At 39.5% G+C, this 13,940-nt stretch overlaps 1 protein-coding gene across 1 annotated transcript; it reads right to left on the bottom strand.

Annotated features, from left to right (window-relative positions):
- Positions 1 to 7,448: 7,448 nt before the first annotated feature.
- On the bottom strand, positions 7,449 to 7,961 carry LOC140179132 (protein FAR1-RELATED SEQUENCE 4-like). The gene has a single exon (XM_072217768.1). The coding sequence runs from the start codon at positions 7,959 to 7,961 to the stop codon at positions 7,449 to 7,451; it is 513 nt and encodes a 170-aa protein (XP_072073869.1).
- Between the last annotated feature and the right edge of the window lie 5,979 nt (positions 7,962 to 13,940).

Raw genomic sequence — 13,940 nt, 5'->3', positions numbered from 1 at the left:
TTAATCAAACACCAAAAAATACTCAAAATATAAAAATTTTCAAATCCATTCATCCAATTTCAATTCACTTTAGCAAAACTAGAAATAGAAAAAGCCATCAACTATAAAAAATCAACAAATCCATTCATCCAATTTGAAATTTATTTCAGCAAAAATTAGAAGTAGAAGTAGCCATCAACTGAATCTTCTGTAAATCAATATCAGCCTTCATAAAAAATAGAAGCAGGTTAAAAAAAATATAACAGTGTCATTTTAGTAGTAACTAAATCAATTTCTGAAAAGAAGAAAAATAAAATAAAAATATTTTAAAAAAAATACCTTTTTCGTCGCCGACCGACTGTAACATCGTCAATGGCAGAACCTCCATCCACAGTGCCACCTCCCTTTCTTCTCTGATTTCTCTTTACCGAACCCGCTTTCTGCATGCAAGAGTACCACGACCCCTTTCTCTTCTTAGGTGTGCGACGACGGTGTTCTCCTCGGCTGGGTCAGACGCGCCACGACGACGTTCTCCTTGGCTACAACAGGCGTGCCACGGCAGCATTCTCCTCAGGTTGGGTCACAGGTGTGCGATGAAGGTGTTGTAGTCACCTTAATAGTGAGAGGGAGAAGCAGTGAGAGGGGAAGAGATTGGCAGTAATGGAGTAGGTGGGTGGCGGACAGCAATGAGGAGGTAGGAGGAGAGTTTCTGTGACTCTGTGAGGGTTTTTGAGGGATAAGTGAGGAGAGAGGAAGAAGAGAAGAGAGGGAGTGATGGTAGAATGGGGTTAGGGTGGGGTAGTTTAGAAATTTTATTAAAAAATCAATAAAAAATTAGAATTTGGATACTTTTGTCATACGGAATCCATCTTTCATGGGTACAACGTTAATTTCCTTAGTTTATGGATATTTTTGCCAGCGTTCGTAAACTTTATGGGTACTTTTGGTAGTTTTTCCATTATGAAAAGACTACCAACATATATAAATGGATTTATGTTAACTGAAAATTAAAATTAAAGTATTAAAAATGAAATATAATTATGTTATATTAATAACTATTAAATATAGTTATGTTATATTGATAAATATAAATAATATATAATCATTATGTACTTAACCAAGTAAATGAATATATAGGAGTTATTTTGTAGTCTCAATGTTAATTTATATGTTTTGAATTTTCTTTTAATAATATATATGCAGCAGGCATATTAGGTAGTCAAAGTGTTTAGAGGTGTGCAGTATCTTCCCATATTCCCAAGGTATTCGCATCATGAAGGCTTGCCTTTTTTCAAAAAGGCTTTTCAAGACTCGTTGGACCCCACACCGAGTTTTCACATCAACATTGAATACTTTTGTGTGAGATACTGAAGCTGAATTATATAGTCACTGGAGTGCCTAGATTTGCCGTTGAACACTCATCAGAGAATTCACATCACAGAGCGAGCAAGAATGGAAGGTGGCTGATATCAATACTATGCGGTGAGAAGGGGGCGTGTTCCTGGCATATACGACACATGGTTAGAGTGCAAGCATCAGATAACCGGGTTTAAGAACGATGACTACAAGGGTTTCAAAGACTTGGATGAGGCTAAGGTGTGGCTTGGTGGCGTTGCAGAACCAGCAGATTTTGGGGGGAGCCTCAACAGCTTGCTATCGAGGCAGGGGAGCAATATCAACAGGGAGACCTCGGGCAAGACCTTCCGAATCTGATTCAACTTCCAGTGTATGGAAGCCCGCCGTCCCATGAAACTGAAGACACCCGTGGGAGCTCGTCAAGTAGTCTGGACGTTTGCGGTGGCAGCTGCAACTTGTATGCCTTAGAAGGTCTGTGAATAATTGATTTAAAAAGCTTTTGTTAGCTTTTAGAGTATGATTGGTTTGAGGGATTAAGGAAATGAATTTGTTTTCTGATGCAGGTGGTGTCGAAGGCCGTGTGATGAAGGTGGGACCTTTCTTGCACGTGGAGGACATGGAGTTGTTGCTAATGCGTGCATGTCATCCCTTAGCATCGGGGCTCCCATTTTCGTATGCCAGGAGAACAGGTCTAGTGAGGAGGCCGTTCGCTTTGCGTTCACCGTGGTTCTGCCTTATAACAGCAGGAGTGTGGAGCTCGTTGCACACGGACCCACTTCAGCAGATGTGCTAGTGGCTCGTCAGGAAGTATCATTTGCAATGTTGGAGAAAATGGTAGCAGCAACTGGATATAGCATATGCGACTACAACTACTGCACAGTTGCCCGCATGCAGGAACGCTGGAGAGAGATTCAGGATGCCAGTCTAGCTTCCATGGCACAACGGATTCGTCTTCTAGAAGAGGAAAATGCTGATCTTCAGCATCAAGTTGAGATGATAAATGAAATGCTAGAAGAGTAGTGGTACATTTTACAATTTAGGTTTGGGTTTGAGGTATGTGTGCTTAGGACAGTGGCTATTGAAGGTTAAGGTTTTTACTCTAGTTGAATATATTGTTACTTTAGGATAAATTAGGGTAAGTTCTGGTTGCTAACATTTCTAGCATTGGGGTGAGTATCTCTGGTGGAGTAGTATGCATTCATGTTGAAGTTGAATGTAACATGGATATGTATATTCTACTTATGATGAATATGGTGGATGATTAAGAAAATGAAGGTTTGATTTCCATTTCTGAATCAGTATTTGAATATTGGTATAAACACTAACAATGTGATTTTGTTGCTAATTTTATGGTGTTGGAGTCCTGATTTTTTGCTTCTTCCTGTTGACATCCGGCAAGCGCCGAGTGGGTACGTTGTTATTTGGTAGGAACACAGGTGGAATAAGCTAAGTAGTTGTAAATAATGGTTAAATATTTAGTTGATAAGATTACTCAATATTTTGGTTTAAAGTGAACCCAATTCTATTAATTAATGGTTAATTTGAAATCAAATTTGTGATTCTTTGACCATTTTAACAAAATAGGTGGTGATTAGTGTATTTTAGCTGTGAAGCCGTGGATAAAGGGGTCGGGGAAGAAGTTTCCAATGCCCTAAAAGAATATAAACTTGTAATTTGCTTTTGAAAAATAAATATTTAACTTAAGTGTTCACAGCCATCAACCATGTCGAATCAATCTATCAAGTAGCATGACAGATAGTAGTTGGAAGGATTAGGGTGAGTGGCTCGGTGACCACCTCGTGACTCGTAACAAATCTTGCAACAGAAGATTACCATCAAAAGAAGGGAGAAATTTTGTTGGGCCTCAATGGTTGGGCCTTTGGTTGCATTTCATTCCCTTTGTGCAAAGCAGGGCCTATCCTAGTGAAAGAAAGGAATTGACACCTGGGTTAATAAAGTCACTTGTCCTGTTGTACTGGTAGTAGGAACACCCCAGTAATCGTCCTAAGTTCCATTTAGCGCGTAAAGTTGGATTCTTGAGGGATGAAAATGGGTGATCAAAAGAATGGCATTGGTGAAGCTCCAGGATCAACAGAAGTTCCTCCGAACTTTGCATCGGTGGAGGCATCCGTGTTAGATGAGATTGTGAGGTATGTCTTTGTTTTCCATGTCAACATATGCATAGCCGTGTGAAAGGTTCATGTTTGAAGGTACTCAGTCATTTGTTATTTGCATCAATAGTGAGAAGAAGAATGCACATGAAGAGGATGGATCTGCTCCGGAGGACATGATCATGGCTGTGTTCAACAAGATACATGAGGTCAGTACGGTGATATTGTTAATGGTACTAGTGTTGCAAGTTTCCATACTCGGTTTATCGTTGTCGACATTACACGTATTTCTGTTGTAGCTGTTGATGGACAACGATCGAGCTGTGCGGAAAGTCATGGAGTCTCAAGGAAAGCAGATAAAAGGATTGTTGGAGCTTGCGGCAGAGAACTGCAAAGTAATCGCCATGTTGTGGGAAGACTACGCGGCGAGGCGCAAAGGAGAAGCCACGGTTGCTGATGTTGACATAAAGAAGAAACGTGCTGTGGTTTGTTCAAGTGCACGAAGGGGTAATGTTACTAATGCGAGTTACACCAAACAGAGGACGACAAAAAAAGTTGATCAGCCAACTAGAGAGGTGGAAGCTGTTATTAGAAATGCTGAATCCATTTTAAGTAACATCAGAGGGGAGGCGAAAGACCTTGTGAAGTCAAGTAAATGCTCGGCAGAAGGAAAAAAGCATGCCAGAATGTCCAAGGTTGTGTCCAGGAAGGGGACATCAAGGCAACCTTTGAAGGTGGTTAAGGTATGTTTTGTTTTCTTGGTACCATTGGCAATTAGTTTTTGTTAATATTCAGCGGTTCTAAGGTCCTTACGGTTCTAGTTATTTTTTGATGTGGCGATTTTGTGCAGCGAAAACTTGATTACTGGTTAGGGGACGATGCTGTGGGTGGTTTGGGCCCAAACCAAATCCAACAAGAAGTCTTGAAGTCACTTGGACATGTTGATGTCATGGCGCCGGGTTTCGTTGAGATATGTGACCTGTTGCTGTGGCTAGATCTTTCCTTCTATCCACCTACCGGAATGAACTTGTCGACTTTAGAGTTGGTGGTCGTGGCTTATATCTTCGCGCCTGATCTAGATAAGAAGTAAGTTTTACTTTGAAAAAGAGAGCTGCAATATTGTGCTTGAAAAGTTTTTTTCCAACCTTATTCAAGATTTTTTGGTAACTCTTAAGCTTGGTTACTAGTGAGGATCCTTCACCGTGAAAACAAGCTCGTCTCGGAACTTTCTCTCTGGGTATACCTTTTTTTGGACTTTGCCGTAGCCCATATAACTGACCCGGCCCAACCAAAACCGACCCGTTACCTGACATACTGACGGACCGACCCATCCTAATAGACCAATCTTCTCATCCTTGTTCTCTGTTTCTAGAGATCTCAGTTATTACGAAAGCTTGGCTCCAAAAAATGTGACTTTAGTTGCATGGAGCATATGCCAAGTGGCTCCATCTTCAATTGCGGAGTCTGCCAGAGTCGCACTATGTGGAATGTTATTTGTATTGTGGTTTTCATTGACACCCCTGCATTTTCTTCCACTATACCCCATGATATAGAAGATCCATTATGCATTATGTACTATGAGCAAACCATGATGAGTGTCTGTGCCTTTATCTTTCAAAGTTTTTCCTTTGGCGCTGTGGGTGGTATGATGGCTTTGTATGATTTCTGCAAGTTTTGTTAATATTTTTACTTTATCATCAGTTGGGGCTTCCGTTATTTTTACCAATTTTTCTTCTTTTTTATGTCAGGCTTTATTTTTTTTGCTGATATTTTGTTTGGGCTTAAATCCTTTAGATGGAAAAGTTCAGTAGCCCGAATGATTGTTACCCTAATATTTCAATCACGACACTTGTTTCTATCTCATAAGTGAGACAGGATGAGACCTTCAGATGCTGATGAGCACGGACAATTGGACAAGAGAGGCAGTGGATGAAAGTAAAGGGATTTATTTTGGGGTTTTTTTTCTGTTTAAAAATTGTGTTGCATATTGTGTTGCATATTGTTTAAAAGTTAAGTGATGCTATCTTCCTGCCTACAGTACTGCTTAATTTGTTTCATTTGTGCTGTGGTTTTCGTTGGCGCCAACATTTCTTCCACTATAGACTATCATATAGAAGACCCAGTATGCACTATGTACTATGAGCAAACGATGAGGACCGCGCCGGTGGGTTTATCTTTCAAAGCCTTTACATTGGCGCTGTGGGTGGTTTGAGGGTGTTGCCCATGATGTCTAGAAGCGGGCGTTGTTAATTTTTTTTACCTTATGAATAGGGTTTCCATTTGTTTAACCAATTTTCCTCCTTTTTTCTGTTAGGCTATATTTTCCTTTATTGATGATATTTTGTTTAAGCATTTTAATTGTTTTGCATATCGTTTAAGAGTTAATTGATGATATCTTCCTGCTTATGTTGCTGCATAATTTTTATCATGTCTGTCGGGGTATTCATTGATGCCCCAACATTTCTTCCACTATACAGTATGATATAGAAGATCCAATATGCACTGTGACCGCCAGTGGGTTTATGTTACATAGCTATTCCGTTGGCGCTATGGGTGGTTTGATATTTCTGCGTTGCTCGAAAACCATATTTTTAAACCAAAAATCCAATTTCAAAACCAGGTTACATAAATCCAATTTCAAAGCATATTTTATTATCAGCAAACCACATTTAAATCTAGAATTCAAAGAGTGCTAATTTTCATGTATTTATCAGAAACGACCAATCAAATTTAATGGAAATGCACTGTTATCAAAACGCCAACTTTTCACAAAGAGGACACAAACCGAGAATCAAGAACAAGATAAACACAAAGACAAATAACAAAATAGACTCTAGAAACTTCTATCTTATAACCAGACCTCATAACAGTTTTAATAATAAACATATAGCTAGTTCAAATAAGCGACAAAAATTAGAATCAAAGAGAAAAACTTTTAAATTCTCAGTCCACCCATATACCATAACCACATACCCATTTCAACACAACAACATGAAACATGTTTAGACCAACCTTTTCTTTGTGTGGTGTCACATTAGCATCATCTTCCAAGTTGTGTAGCTTTACAGACGCCTTTTTGAATCCTTCAATGCATCTTCGCTTGGTGTGCCCAGTTCGCCTGCAAGTCATGCATCTTCTTTTCTTACCATTTACCCCCCGGGTACTAGGAGCCCCTTTCGTCTGCACGACAGTTGGATCACGCACACCAACTTCAGTATTTGTGTTGGTCTGATCATAGCCATCCCCGCGCAATCCCTCCATGTCAACACACATGCTACAAATTCCCCTCATCGCTACATTAAATAGCTCATGGCTCTGCGCACCAAGAAACAACAACCACTGAGCTGCCGCATGTAAGGTAGCATGCCGAAGCAAGAATCCCTGATCATCGGCCACGTCCTTCTTCTCCGAGTAGTCTTCAACGGCCTTAGCGTCCTTTTACCATCATTTCAAAATTAACCGATGAGGAATTGTCTTCAAGTGCTCATGCTTCTTCACAAAAAACATATGTCGGCAAGGTATCCCCTCTCTAGCATAAAAGTTACATCTACACTCCAACTTTGTTGTGTTCATGTTGATCAAAGTAACCACTGGCTTCCCGGGATTACCATACTCCTCCATTGTGTACACTACCATCGTCGACACCCTCCGCTTACTAACAATGTTTAGAGCTCCAACTGCATCTATCTCCTTTTTCACGTTGGTGAAAATGGCCCGTGTATATACCATGGCAGCACATTTTTCGATTGGATCGAGGCACGTCGTCATAACAGGGACGTTATAAATGGAGTTGAACTATGCAACCATCTCATTGTTCTGGTATTCACGAAGGACTAGCTCAAGGTTTTGCACAAGCTCCAGTATAGTGTGCTTCGAGCTAAGGAATTTCTTCACATGCGAATTTATACCCTCGCATCACGATGTGGTACTAAACCCAGCACAGAACTTGTTGCAAAGGTATGCATTCGCCCACATCTTTCTTTTTTCGTACATCTGCATTGCTCACAACTTATCATGTAACCCGTATTCATCCGCTGCTTCAGCCCATTCCGCTTCAAATTCATCTATCGACATATCCGCATACAACCACCTCGAAAACAAGTCCCTGAACATCTGCTCGTTCCCATTAGATGTAACATTCTTTTGTAGATGCCAAGCACATAGGCGATGGGTAGCACTAGGAAAAACTTCCGTAACTGCGGCAATAATGGCATCATCGCCGTCTGTGACTACAACAGATGGCAATTTATTACACATCACCTCAAGGAGATTTTCTAGTATCCACTTGTACGAAGCAATTGTCTTGTCCAACACTAACCCGAACCCAAAGATCGTCGTCTGTTTGTGGTTGTTTGCACCCGAGAATATTACAAGCGGTCTCCTGTACTTGTTCTTTTTGTACGTCGAATCGAACGCGATGACATCACCAAAGTGTTGGTAATCAGCTCCGTTCATTCCATCGGCCCAAAACAAGTTGGCCAACATACCCTCCTTAGTCAGGTTATACCTCGCCATTGCTACAGGGTCCACAGAAGCCTTTCCCTCCAAATAGACAATGGCAGAATTTGCGTCCCATCTACGATCCTAGCGCGCTTAGTCCGGTCAAGGTAGTTATAAGCATCCTTCTTTGTGAAACCCAATAGTGGATACCCCCCGGCAATCCCTGCCATGTACCCAAGTATCTTTGACATAGGTAGCCCATAACTTTGCATACCAAATAGCTGATCCTTTGCCGCACCTGACACCCAATAGAACTTTGGAATCAAGTGTACCATACACCTAGCTACTAACTCATGGTTGTGCTCGAGGATGACTTTCCGGACCTTCCAGTTCGAACTTTCTTTGTTAAGATATATCGACAACTTAGCCTGGCAGTTCATTTCTGTCTCAGGCTTATGACATCTTTTTCTATCGAATCTATTATAGTGCTTTTCATCCCTTAACCCATCTCTGTTGCAAAAGAATCTCCTCTTAATTACATTTCCGTCATCATCCTTCCCATAGTCTCCCTTGCGTACACCAAACCCATGGCACTTCCCAAACCTCATATAGAATTCATAAGCACGCTCCTCTGTTCTGAAAACCTTGTTCTCTATTTCAGCTGCGGTAAGACCAAATACATCTCCATCCGACACGTCATCCTGCCCACTTGGATCCAATTGCTCAACATCAAATTCATCAGCATCTGAACTGACTACGTCACCAACACAATCGCTTTCATCCTCCATGCAGAATTTCTCACTATGACCAGTGTATTCCATCTGAAAAAAAATAATCAACAAATAACTCGTCATCTAATTTTCTCACGCTCCCTAATGTATTCCAAGTCCGATCCGTATGAAAAGAATATTGGTACTACTTAATACTTCTATGACACACATTACAAATCCCTCTGGCAGTACTAGGCACATTCACACTAACAAGTATCACTCCACAAATACAACCACTCCTAACTTTGCATCCACCAGATACTTCATCGCAGATACCAAATTAAATAACAATTAGTCAAAATTCACATAACACTACCATGACTACATAAAACAAGTGGTCTAATAGATTTTCTAAGTTAAATTCCCAAGGCCTAATATCATCGATTTCAGTTTATCACAAGTCACAAATCATCTACTGAATACTTACATAAACCGTCATGATGATGTATTTCGTTTGGAACAAGTTGTTCATCTGATTTTCACTCTTATATATATTCTTTTCATTAAACGTCAACAACATTTCAATTTTACTCTTATTTTTTTACTTCATGATAACAAAGATAAGTTTATCATGTTAAATTACATTGAACTAAATGAATTCCAACTATGAAATAAAAAAATAATACAAACAAATAATTTTATACTATTTTATTCATTCTGATATTTCATAAAACAAATTATTTTTCAACTAAATTATAAAAACCATAAACAACATGTCTCAGCTAAATTATAAAACAGATAACCAGTTATACCCTTATCAATTTTCAACAATACTTTATATCTGCATTACTTCACAAGCAGTCATATAGGTCTAAAATCAGAGGCATAAATAGCAACTAAGAATTCGTTCACACACTCATACCTTTAACACTGTCGATTTTACACCGATGGCATGCAGATTTTCCGTAAATCTAACGCGTTAACCAGCCAAGCTCCCTAAACCCTATACCACGCCCACCAATCTTAGCTGACTCGACAACCATCAAAGAAAGGGCAACTCCACTGCACTTGATATAGTTACCTCTTCTCAAATAACTCTACTCCAAGGGGTCCGACATTCACAGCGGGAAAACCCTTATAGAAAAAAACTCCAATTGAATTTCTTTCTCCAATTAACCTTTTTCTTTACATATTTTTTGCCTTCTCCTGTAAGATTTTATTCTAACTCCTGTAAATCACATAGCCCAAGCCCATCAACATTTTAAGAAACATTCAACATGTGCAAAAAAGGCCCAATAACATGAGGCCCATGTTCAACTAATGCTAATTATCCTTACTTAGCCTAATTACACAACCTGATATTGTTTCCAGATCACGTGGAGGGAGTTGTACTTTCTGAATTAAGAGGACGCCTTTCCTGCAGCAAGTCACATCTGCTCCTTCACTCACACACTTGTCGCACATTGCACCTATCCACATCATTTCTACATGTGTAGAAGCCGCATCAATTTCTACACGAGAGACTTCGCCATAAGGAAATTATTATTTGTACGAAGAAGCAGTAAAATTCTTCTTTCCTTGGGAAAAAAATTCAACAACATTGACTATGGGTGTTGCAAAAGCTATCAATCGTATCTAGGGGTGTACGCGGATCGGATCGGATATGGCTGAAAATTCGATCCGATCCGCACAATTTCCATCGGATCGAATCGGATATGATATCCATATTTTTTAGTGTCAGATCCGATCCGATCTGCAAATTTGCGGATCGGATCGGATATCGGGTATACCTGCATAATTGAATATTTTCTTTTTAATCATATTTCTATGTAAAAGAAATTCAATAAAAATGTTTCTTTCACACTTTTAAACCTATTTATTCTTAAAATATTTTTAATCAATTTTTTTCTAAATAAAAAAAATAAAATAAAATAATATATGAATAATAACTACTAACTAAAACATACAAACAAGTAAATATTATATATATTTACTTTTTTTAATTAGTATTGTGCGGATCTGCGGATCCGCAGATTAGATACGTGGATGTAGAGCTGATATCCGCGATCCGATCCGATCATATATCCGCAATTTTTGGATTGGATCGTATCCGCAATTTTTGAATCGGATGCAAATATTTACCGTAAATTTGCGGATACGATCCGATCCATGAACACCCCTAATTATATCATGTAGAAGTTTTAAAAAAATTATAGAACAATTAAGAACCATGCGGTGCACGAAATTGTGATGTCCATGCTCAAACTATTCCTGGCACGTGAGCAACTTGGTACGCGTAATCGTGATTACACATTCATAATTTGTCACAACTTCGATACAACTGACCAGCAAGTGCACTGGGTCGTCCAAGTAATACCTTACGTGAGTAAGGGTCGAATCCCACGGAGATTGTTGGTATGAAGCAAGCTATGGTCACCTTGTAAATCTCAGTCAGGCGGATATAAAATAATTATGGAGTTTTCGAATAATAAATAATAGAATAGGGATAGAGGTACTTATGTAAATCATTGGTAGGAATTTCAGATAAGCGAATGGAGATGCTTTTCGTTCCTCTGAACCTCTGCTTTCCTGCTATCCTCATCCAATCAGTCTTACTCCTTTCCATGGCTGGCTTTATGTGATACATCACCACTGTCAATGGCTACTTTTGGTCATCTCTCGGGAAAATGATCCAATGCCCTGTCACGGCACGGCTAATCGTCTGGAGGCATCACCCTTGCCAATGGCTTCATCTTATCCTCTCAGTGAATAATATGCTCACGCACCCTGTCACGGCACGGCTATTCATCTGTCGGTTCTCGATCATGCTGGAATAGGATTTACTATCCTTTTGCGTCTGTCACTAACGCCCTGCAATCGCGAGTTAGGAGCTCGTCACAGTCATTCAATCATTGAATCTTACTCGGAATACCACAGACAAGGTTTAGACCTTCCGGATTCTCTTGAATGCCGCCATCATTCTAGCTTACGCCACGAAGATTCCGGTTAGGAGATCTAAGAGATATTCATTCTAGCTTATTTCATGTAGAACAGAAGTGTTTGTCAGGCACGTGTTCATAGGGGAGAATGGTGATGAGCGTCACACATAATCATCACCTTCATCACGTTCTTGGGTGCGAATGGATATCTTAGAAGCGAAATAAGATGAATTGAATAGAAAACAGTAGTACTTGCATTAATCTTTGAGGAACAGCAGAGCTCCACACCTTAATCTATGGAGTGTAGAAACTCTACCGTATGAAAATACATAAGTGAAGGTCCAGGCATGGCCGAGATGGCCAGCCCCCTAAAATGTGATCAATAGTCTCCTAAGATGAACAATGGATTAAAACTGAGACCAAAGATGCCTAATACAATAGTAAAAGGTCCTATTTATAATAAACTAGCTACTAGGGTTTACATGAGTAAGTAATTGATGCATAAATCCACTTCCTGGGCCCACTTGGTGTGTGTTTGGGCTGAGCCTGAGTGTTGCACGTGTAGAGGTCCTTCTTGGAGTTGAACGCCAGCTTTTGTGCCAGTTTGGGCGTTCAACTCTGGTTTTGGCTCCTTTTCTGGCGCTGGACGCCAGATTTGGGTAGAAAGCTGGCGTTGAACGCCAGTTTATGTCATCTATTCTTGGCCAAAGTATGGACTATTATATATTGCTGGAAATCCCTGGATGTCTACTTTCCAACGCAATTGGAAGCGTGCCATTTCGAGTTCTGTAGCTCCAGAAAATCCACTTTGAGTGCAGGGAGGTCAGAATCCAACAACATCAGCAGTCCTTCTTCATCCTCTGAATCTGATTTCTGCTCAAGTCCCTAAATTTCAGCCAGAAAATACCTGAAATTACAGAAAAACACACAAACTCATAGTAAAGTCTAGAAATGTGAATTTAACGTAAAAACTAATGAAAACATCCCTAAAAGTAACTAGATCCTACTAAAAACATACTAAAAACAATGTCAAAAAGCGTATAAATTATCCGCTCATCACAACACCAAACTTAAATTGTTGCTTGTCCCCAAGCAACTGAAAATCAAATAGGATAAAAAGAAGAGAATATACTATAAATTCCAAACTATCAATGAAACAGAGCTTCAATCATATGAGCGGGACTTATAGCTTTTTGCCTCTTGAATAGTTTTGGCATCTCACTTTATCCATTTGAGGTTCAGAATGATTGGCATCTATGGGAACTTCAGATTTCGAATAGTGTTATTGACTCTCCTAGTTCAGTATGATGATTCTTGAACACAGCTTCTTTATGAGTCTTGGCCGTGGCCCTAAGCACTTTGTTTTCCAGTATTACCACCGGATACATAAATGCCACAGACACATAATTGGGTGGACCTTTTCAGATTGTGACTTAGCTTTGCTAAAGTCCCCAATTAGAGGTGTCCAGGGTTCTTAAGCACACTCTTCTTTTGCTTTGGACCTTGACTTTAACCGCTCAGTCTCAAGTTTTCACTTGACACCTACACGCCACAAGCACATGGTTAGGGACAGCTTGGTTTAGCCGCTTAGACCAGGATTTTATTCCTTTAGGCCCTCCTATCCACTGATGCTCAAAGCCTTGGGACCCTTTTTATTTTCCCTTGCCTTTTGGTTTTAAGGGTTATTGGCTTTTTCTGCTTGCTTTTTCTTTTTCTTTCTATTTTTTTTTCTATTTTTTTCGCCCCTTTTTTTTTTCTGCAAGCTTTGTTCTTTGCTGCTTTTTCTTGCTTCAAGAATCATTTTTATGATTTTTCAGATTATCAAATAACATATTTCCTAGTCATCATTCTTTCAAGAGCCAACATATTTAACATTCTTAAACAACAACTTCAAAAGACATATGCACTGTTCAAGCATACATTCAGAAAACAAGAAGCATTGTCACCACATCAATATAATTAAGCTAAGTTCAAGGATAAATTCGAAACTCATGTACTTCTTGTTCTTTTGAACTAAAACATTTTTCATTTAAGAGAGGTGATGGATTCATAGGACATTCATAACTTTAAGACAAAGTTACTAACTACTAATGATCATGTAATGAAGACACAAACATAGATAGGCACATAACATAGAAAACGAAAAACAGAAGAAATAAGAACAAGGAATGAATCCACCTTAGTGATGGTGGCGTTTCCTTCTTGAGGAACCAATGATGTCCTTGAGCTCTTCTATGTCTCTTCCTTGTCTTTGTTGCTCCTCCCTCATTGGTTTTTGATCTTCTCTTATTTCATGAAGCATGATGGAGTGCTCTTGATGTTCCACCCTTAGTTGTCCCATATTGGAACTCAATTCTCCTAGGGAGGTGTTGATTTGCTCCCAATAGTTTTGTGGAGGAAAGTGC

Source organism: Arachis hypogaea, chromosome 15, assembly GCF_003086295.3.
Source record: "Arachis hypogaea cultivar Tifrunner chromosome 15, arahy.Tifrunner.gnm2.J5K5, whole genome shotgun sequence".
NCBI lineage: Eukaryota > Viridiplantae > Streptophyta > Magnoliopsida > Fabales > Fabaceae > Arachis > Arachis hypogaea.
The sequence above is the reverse complement of the archived record's forward strand: the minus strand, read 5'-3'. Positions and strand labels throughout refer to the sequence as shown.